The sequence below is a fragment of the Saccostrea cucullata genome, unplaced genomic scaffold (genome assembly GCF_032062105.1).
Source record: "Saccostrea cucullata isolate Sc308-1 unplaced genomic scaffold, CSIRO_AGI_Scuc_v1 ctg18908, whole genome shotgun sequence".
In the NCBI taxonomy this organism is placed as follows: Eukaryota; Metazoa; Mollusca; class Bivalvia; order Ostreida; family Ostreidae; genus Saccostrea; species Saccostrea cuccullata.
Window position 1 is genome coordinate 1 of NW_026939222.1, and position 9,177 is coordinate 9,177.

Sequence of the window (9,177 nt, forward strand, 5' to 3'; positions counted from 1 at the left end):
CCTTTTCCATATATGGAGACACGGTTTTTTGGAAACCCGTGTCAAAAAAGCCGTGCCTTATACCATATAAGGAGTCACGGGATCTGTGCATTCGTCTAGATCTAGGTCATGGCCCTTAGAGAATGTCCTGATGTAACTGTGAATGCCAAAATAGTGACTGAAACCAAACTTACTTCACATTGCTTTGCATTTATGCTTAGTTTTATATATGAATGTTTACATTTACTTTCTGTTAATGATTAACTTTATCAGTTACAATTCATGCTTGTTTTTAATTATGATTTTAATAATAATGTACAATATTCAATTCAATTGTAATTTAATCTAGTAGCGATAAGTTTGCACAATTTGAGAAAGAATTTAGTATAAATAAAACTTTCATTCTATAGCACAGTGATGTCACATTAGTGAAAGTCCAACTAAAGTCATTCAAATAAGCCTAAACTATTTCATCATGTTCATTGTCAACATTGCAATACAGGAAGATCATGAAAATTGAAAAATTGACTAATTTATTCTAGATTACACTTACTGCATTTAGTTTAAAAGTGAAGAAATTATCCCAGACTGACATAAATACAATTCCAACTGACATCTATTGGTTAAATATCCTTTAAATAGAGCAAAAAGACACACTGACTTAGCTCATGACCAAGAATCCCTCCAATTTAATATTCAAATAAAGGAAGTTATGATTGAGCATGCTCAGTAAAAAGCCGTGAGATATAAATAAATAGTTTGAAGCAAAACCCGCCTCAGTTAAAAACCGTCTCCCTGGGACACGGAGTCCGTGTCTCCACACGGGTTTCTGTGAGTGAGGATTCCTCACTTTCAGACACGGAAGCCATGTCCGTGTCTTGGACATGCAGAACCCGTGCCGCTTTTTAAAAACCCGTACGGATTCCGTGTCTTAGCCGTGCCCAAGCCGTGCCTATTCCGCCTCGAACTTTCGTACGGGTTCTTTTCTGACGATTTAAAAAACAATCAATGACATAATACAGTGTATATCAAAGTAATTTGTTATTTTACCAGGTACAGAAGTATATAGACCAAAACACATTTTACAAAAGTTGCTTCCCTTTGCGGGGTCAACCAAAAGGTCAAAAGGGAAAGAAACAACATTTCTCCTCTTTATGCTACCAAACATTTGGGTGGGTTATGATGAATCCACTGTGTTTCAATTGTTTTCTTTGGATGTGTGGGTAGCCCCTACATGGGGCAATCGATGTACACTATGCAAGATTCTTCTCAGTCAAATGACAAAGTTACAAACCTGACAACAACAAAGGGTACTGTGAGGATTCTTTGGTGGCGACCAAGGGACATAACTTTTGAAAAGTGTGGATTCAACTATTCTTGAGGGTCTGTTTAGAGCGGTTAGCAACACTGTGTCCCTCCAGTTTTTCAGACTCCCATAATTTGACTGTACCATCATTGGAGTCTGTGGCAAAGAATGCATGGTCTTGAGAAACTTGAAGCCTGCTAGTAGATAACACATTCTTTAATTATGTACATGTACTAGTATATAATTATTTTCCTTTTTATACAGGTCATTAACCAATACTCTCTGTGCCCCCCTCCCTACCTGTTGGCTGCCGCCCTGTGTTCCTAGAGGTGAGCCACCAGTAGTCCCTTGGGTTTCCAGTTACTGGGTGGGGGTCTCCTCTCCCAGGGTTTCCAGTTACTGGGTGGGGTTCTCCTCTCCCAAGGTTTCCAGTTACTGGGTGGGAGCCTCCTCTCCCAGGGTTTCCAGTTACTGAGTGGGGGTCTCCTCTCCCAGGGTTTCCAGTTACTGGGTGGGGTTCTCCTCTCCCAGGGTTTCCAGTTACTGGATGGGGGCCACCTCTCCCAGGGTTTCCAGTTACTGGGTGGGGGTCTCCTCTCCCATGGTTTCCACTTACTGGGTGGGGGCCTCCTCTCCCATGGTTTCCAGTTACTGGGTGGGGGCCACCTCTCCCAGGGTTTCCAGTTACTGGGTGGAGGTCTCCTCTCCCAGGGTTTCCAGTTACTGAGTGGGGGTCTCCTCTCCCAGGGTTTCCAGTTACTGGGTGGGGGCCTCCTCTCCCAGGGTTTCCAGTTACTGGGTGGGGGCCTCCTCTCCCGGGGTTTCCAGTTACTGGGTGGGGGCCTCCTCTCCCAGGGTTTCCAGTTACTGGGTGGGGGTCTCCTCTCCCAGGGTTTCCAGTTACAGGGTGGGGTTCTCCTCTCCCAGGGTTTCCAGTTACTGGGTGGGAGCCTCCTCTCCCAGGGTTTCCAGTTACTGGGTGGGGGCCTCCTCTCCCAGGGTTTCCAGTTACTGGGTGGGGGCCACCTCTCCCAGGGTTTCCAGTTACTGGGTGGGGGTCTCCTCTCCCATGGTTTCCACTTACTGGGTGGGGGCCTCCTCTCCCAGGGTTTCCAGTTACTGGGTGGGGGCCTCCTCTCCCAGGGTTTCCAGTTACTGGGTGGGGGTCTCCTCTCTCAGGGTTTCCAGTTACTGGGTGGGGGCCTCCTCTCCCAGGGTTTCCAGTTACTGGGTGGGGGCCTCCTCTCCCATGGTTTCCACTTACTGGGTGGGGGCTTCTTCTCCCAGGGTTTCCAGTTACTGGGTGGGGGCCTCCTCTCCCGGGCTATGTCCAGTAAGTCTTTAGACTCGGCCTTGTACAACTCTTGCTTCTTGTGGACAATGTTCCTCAGGACTATCTTACAGGGATATTTTGCTGTAATTCAAAATATTGTATTTTTTTAGGATTAAATATTTCAAAGTATTTTAGCACTAAAACATACAATACAATACATATACAAGTATATCACATGTTTATCAGCACAGTAAATAACAATTTTAAAGCAACTGAGATACTTATACATGGAGGATCTTACTGGTGGTGTTTTTGTCGGTGGTTTTCTCTGACAGGGATCTTACCCCTCAGATGACCCCTGACTCTGTGACATCATTACAAAGCTTTCCGATGATGAAGATGATGCCTGACTCATGGTCTGTGAAGTGTGTAGCTTCCTCTCCAGACTCTCTGCATTTTTCTGTAGGGTCCGAGCTTAAATTGGAGACAGTATAGGGTCGACATCCGGGCTTTTGGAGACGTACAAACCATTGGAGGAGGAATCTGATTCATTGGAGCCAAACATACTCTTCCACTCAGAGTTCTGAAATATCCATACAATATAATTAATAATATTAAGTTACCATTAACAGAAACCTTTACATAATTTTTTTTTATTCAATTAAAATGTAGGCATTTTTGGTTTTTAAATAACTTTGTCTGTAACAAACAAATGTAGAGTAACACCATACAGCTACTCACCATGTTAACAGATTGGTTCTTTGGATTCATGTACCAATAGATTGGTCTGGGTGAGTAAACTGAACTTCAACTTGGAATTGTCTTTTTAGAAGATCGACTAGAAAACCAAAAAAAAATCACTTACATCAATGAATAAAACATTTTTATTTTTTGGAAGCAAAATTTCTCCATGTAAAGGGGTAAAAACTTATCTATTAGTAATTTTATGCAAACGTTTCAAATTAAATTGTAACCCACGTGCTCCAAATTTTAATGATCCAACTGCATGAATTTTGCACTATACTGATATTACCTAACAACAAGAAAACACTGTGTACAGTCAGTAGTACTAAAAAAAAACACGGAAAACTTCAGTAGAGCTTCATGCCTTTCATTCTATCTTCAGAATACAGTCAGTAGTATTTACAGTTCACAAACCTGGAAGTACTTAGATCCACTCCCGGTTGTTTTGGATCTTTCTATTTTAGTAATTCAGCATGTCTCCTGGTTATGGCTTTACCTGGGCCCACGATACAGAATCTACCATGGGAATACCCAGACTCCAAATGGGTCTCCACAGACCTAAACAGAAGATGACAGCACGGCCTTGAGGAGTTGTGACCTTAAAAAATGGCTGGCGGTACAAGCTATTCAATCCAACATGAATATTTATACCCAAGAGTGTTCGACAAAACCCTTTACAAACTGTTAGAATTGTACTCCTTTGATTAAATTAATCGAAATAAGAATTATGTTTACAAAAGTGAGCACAGTATTAGACTAAATAAATATATGATATAAAATATATGTAATTATTTGGTCACATTTTTTTTATTGGTTACTTACAGGGTGTGCCAAAAAAGGGACCACTTCAAGTAAGAACTCCTGGAGCGTGGATTTCTGAATGAGACCTAATTCTGTAAGAGCCTGCAGTCAGCCCCTAATGTCTTGTGTACAACAAATTCTTCTACCGGTCACTTAGGCCCTGAAACAGAAAATAAAGTTTATACTGTGAAATCATTATTTCCATTAGGGATTTAATTATCATTGTTTCTGTAAGATTTGACTGGCTATAATTATTATCACCTGATTCCCGTACCTGGTCAAAAAATGGCTTCAGTATAGAGCAGCTCTGCCACCCAATGTAGGCGGCCACACCCACAATGTTGTCAAAGAAGGAGCCACGCGGAGATGCCAGTCAGTCTGAAAATAAAGAATATAATGTACGTGTACATACAGTGTAATTTGGCATATTCAAATTTTAGTGCACTCACTGGGTATGAGTTGTTGGCGTAATCATGAATTAGTACTACATATGTCTGTGTCATATTTTGTATTTATAAAAGATTCCTTAGAGATACAGTAAAACTCGGATAAAACAAAGACAAGGGGACCTCTGAAATTAATTCCCTATATCCCTTATTCATTATATCCATATAAGGAATTGATTAAATCAATATAGATAAGGTATCCATGATAACTTCGCTTTATCCGTGGATTCGCAATATCGGGGTTTGTACTAAACAAGTTTTACTGTATTCATAAATTAGCACATTATCGTCCGTTCCAAAGCCTCTAAAATATGAAGCCTGCTATTCTTAATACCATATACTGGGAAATTTTAGCAACTTCCACCCACCCTCATTCAGGCAAAATCAAAGAATTCAGTATAATTTCTTGAACAAATTAAGCTACATAAATTCAAAGTGGGGAAAAATTGTTTGAAACTGTGAAAGAGTGAAAATAACCCTGTATACATTACACATACGGTACAAGTACATCACTGTTCATAGAAAGTTTTCTTAATTTCACATAGGACTTTATAACTTTAATTATCATTTAACAAAACCTGAGTTATCTTACCTTGTCATGGAGGAAAGTAATCATGTGAGACAGCAACACATCATTGGCTGAAAATTAAATACAGAAATTAACATTTCTAAAAAATCAAATCAACCATCCTAAGCCACATTTACTCTTTATCAGGCTAGAGAATGAGATCAAACTTCAAACAACTACCACAACTCAAACATGTTTTAACTTTACATCAGATTGTCGAATTATATCTTGTTGAGAAAAGTTTTTTCAATGCCTGGTTTTGGTAAAGGGAGTACTTTTCTGCCTGCCAAAGAATTATAAAGACACACAGCTTTGTGATTGCGTTCTCCAGTAGGGTCTGTTTAACACTGTTGTCTGGGTCACTCAGCAGGGTCACGACCTTTTGTTGTATGGGTCACTCAGCAGAGTCACGACCTTCTGTTGTATGGGTCACTCAGCAGGGTCACGACCTTCTGTCGTCTTGGTCACTCAGCAGGGTCATGACCTTCTGTTGTATGGGTCACTCAGGAAGGTCATGACCTTCTGTTGTAAGGTCTCTTGTAGAGAGAGAAGCTCTTTGTCATAATTCGCCTGTTTAAGCAACAAAAGGCCCATGGGCTACATCGCTCACCTGAGCAATGTTGCTAGGAAAAAAGAATAAATTAGTTTATTATTGAAAAGTTGAAACCCAATAGTGGTCCCAAACAATCCTTAAAAGGAAGAGATAGGGTATGATTTGAACAAACTTGAATCTACACTAACTATTTAGGATGCTCGCATATTTCTTTGACTACCTGTGGTTTTATTGCCCTTTACATTTGAACATTGTGTCCCAGCCCAACCCCCATGGGTCATGATTCAAACAAAATTGAATCTACACTACCTGAGAATGCTTCCATATGAATAGGACAATCATAAAAAATCTCTTAAAAAGATTTTTTAAAGATTTTTTTCTACTTGTTTCTATGTATAACTTGTATTCCATGCTGTGGCCCCGCCCTACCCAAAGGGGTCATGATTTGAACAAACTTGAATGTCTACTACCCGAGGATGCTTCCATAAAAATTTTATCATTCATGCTTTTGTTATTCCAGAGAAGAAGATTTTAAAAGAAATTTCCTATATATTTCCATATTAAACTTTGACCGGCCATATTGGCCCTGCCCTATCCCCAGGGGTCATGATTTGAACAAAATTGAATCTCCACTACCTGAAGATGCTTCCATAAAAATATGATCATTCATGCCTTTGCTATAGAGAAAAAGATTTTTAAAGAATTTTCCTAAATATTTCTATGTAAAACTTTGATTGGCTATAAATGTGCCCCCCCCTACCCCCTGGGGTCATGAATAGAACAAACCTTAATCTACACTACCTGAAGATGCTGACATATAAATATGATCATTCATGCCTTTGCTAATTCTTGAGAAAATTTTTTACAAATTGTCCTATATATTTCTATGTAAAACTTTGATCGGACATTGTGGCCCCGCCCTACCCCCGGGGTCACTATTTGAAAAAAAATTGAATCTATACTACCTGAGGCTGCTTTCTTATAAGTTATCTTTTCTGGCACAGTGGTTCTTGAGAAGATTTTTAAAGAATTTTCTTATATATTTCTATGTAAAAATTTTGATCAGCCATTGTGCCCCCCCTACCCCCAGGGGTCATGATTTGAAAAAAAAAAAGTTGTACTACACTACCTGAAGATGCTTCCTTTTGAGTTTCATCTCTGCTTGCACAGTGGTTCTTGAGAAGAAGATTTTTAAAATATTTTTTTTCATATTTCTATGTAAAACTTTGATCGGCAATTGTGGCCCCAACACCTGCTGGAAGCTGCTATACACTATCATTTGCCCTCATTCTGCCACTCCTCAGTTAAAACAGCTACAGGACAGCTCAGCTGAAAAAAAGATCAATTGCAATTTCTTATTAACTCTGAATTTGTTTACAATATGTCTATATTTATCATGTTAATTGAATTAAAATGTACTTATAGAGGATACATTTAAAGTCAGTGTATAATACATGTAGCTAGTCTAAAGTTGGTTTGTGTTTGGTGATATCACTTTATTCTTGCTCTCAATAACTAATAACTTGTCTGCATGACACACTGGTTAGAGTGTCTGCTCTCGAGTCACAGAGTAAGGAGTTGACATCCTGTCAATCTTAAATTCTTTAAAAATCTTCTGAACATTATGGATTAGCTTACCTACTCTTTCGTGTCACTGCTATATTAGAAGTGTTTATCGAATATTATAGGCCCAGTGTACAACTGCCTACTGGCTACTTTGAGGTTTTTTTTTGATATGACGCCAATATGAAATTAATATTTTTTTAATCTTGAACCTGATGCAAATTTGACATATTTAAAGTTAATACAGCACATGAACAGGTATTAATTCAAATGAGACAATTTAAAAAGAAGATGTTCTTGTGAAACACTGATTCAGCTAATGACAGCTCCTATACAGACCAAGATTAAAGTTTTCAAATATTACTCAAATTCTAAGATCAAGAAATAGAATTAAAACATGGTAAAATTATTGCCCCCTTACCCTCCCCCCTTTCCCAGGAAAAAATATGCCGATCAGGGTTTTCAGCTTTTCATAATTTAGTAGATCATACTCCAAGTGCTTAATGTAATTTATAAATTATTGGTACCAAAGGAAAGTTTTTTCTCAAAAGGAATACATATATGATTCATGTGCAAGATCAGCACCTGACGTTACTTATTTTTCTTTTAATAAAAAATAAACCCCCTACCTAATAATTAAAATGAAAATAAGTAACGTCAGTTGCCTCTGTGCATGTGAAAGCATCAATTAAGGTAAGGTTTGCGTCTCCCTCCAACTTTTATTTTTTTTTTTTAATGCACACATGCCATATATCAATTTATTCAGGGAGATTAGCTTCATTTAATATGATTTTCAAAGATATTGCCCGTCCCATTTTTTTTAGTAAAAGACGCCAAATTTAACGTATTTCATATTTCACCTCGAATATTATTTTCATTGAAAAAATTGATTTATTTTATTAATTATCAAACTTTTATAATTAAAATGACCTGAATTAGTATAATTAATGCTTATATTATTTAAACTTATAACTTTCCGTCATCAAAAATGTTGGTAAAAAAGAAGATTTTTTAATTTTCCTTGATAAAGTGAAACCGTTGCCATGGTAACAAAAATATAAAAACCAATGTTTTATATATCTACCGACTCCATCAAAATCCACGAAGTTATTAATTTGATCATTTTCATTATTTTGAACTAAAAAAAATATGTATGTCCCCAATATTATTTTCATGGAAACAGGGGCTACATGTATATTATGGGCTCTGAACATAAAAATCAGACTTTTTCTACACTTTTAAAGGCAACATTGATATCGATCACCTTGTCATGGTGAATGTTAAAGACTATACTTTATTTTTGATATTGTTTTTAGGCATAAATTGGCGAAAAATATTCAAAATGAAACTCCTTCTGTGCTACATGATGGTCTAAAAATTTATTAATTTATTCCATGGAAGAACTCTAGTATTTATGGCTATCTTTACATCTGAATATTCTGATGAAATTGTCCATGAATTATACTGCAACACCTTTAGAAGTGCATGTATATGTATATATTTACATTTCCAATGTCTTTGTCTGAGATAAAATTACCAAATGTAAATGTAATTGATTTCCTCATGAATGTTTTTGGCGCGGTTCCAAAAAAACCACGTGCAAGGCGGGACAACACCTAGAAAGAAGCAGGCTTGGAGCCTGTGGATTGGCGGAATCAAAGCATGTAAATATAAGGAATAACTGTCAAATTTTTCGAATTCATGAAGATGATCAATGGATTGGCTAGTGTGATAATTTTATGCATAAACGCCTTCGGCGTTTATGCAAATTATCACACAAGCCAATCCATTGATCACTTCATGAATTCAAAGAATAAGACAGTTATTCCTTAAGTAAACATACTTCAGAACATGTTGCAACTAAACCAATTAAAATCTTATGAATTTGACCTCATGCTGATTTAGTTATTCCAACATGTAGTAACTTCTAGACATCTTTCTAGC

The 9,177-nt window shown here is 37.8% G+C and overlaps 1 protein-coding gene across 1 annotated transcript; it reads right to left on the reverse strand.

Moving 5' to 3' along the window:
- Nucleotides 1–1,608: 1,608 nt before the first annotated feature.
- LOC134252576 (foot protein 1 variant 1-like) lies at nucleotides 1,609–3,123 on the reverse strand. Its single transcript, XM_062735079.1, has 3 exons — nucleotides 3,087–3,123; nucleotides 2,550–2,699; nucleotides 1,609–2,459 (listed from the first exon to the last, which is right to left on the reverse strand). The coding sequence occupies exons 1-3, from the start codon at nucleotides 3,121–3,123 to the stop codon at nucleotides 1,609–1,611; spliced, it is 1,038 nt and encodes a 345-aa protein (XP_062591063.1).
- Nucleotides 3,124–9,177: the final 6,054 nt, after the last annotated feature.

Bases quoted from the DNA above. Each gene is read 5' to 3' on its own strand.
- LOC134252576 (XM_062735079.1), bottom strand. From the start codon at position 3,123: ATGTTTGGCTCCAATGAATCAGATTCCTCCTCCAATG. The intron at 2,700-3,086 runs GTTTGTACGTCT...TTTGAATTACAG, and splicing joins ATCAGATTCCTCCTCCAATG to CAAAATATCCCTGTAAGATA. The intron at 2,460-2,549 runs GTAAGTGGAAAC...GGAAACCCTGAG, and splicing joins GGAGAAGAAGCCCCCACCCA to AGAGGAGACCCCCACCCAGT.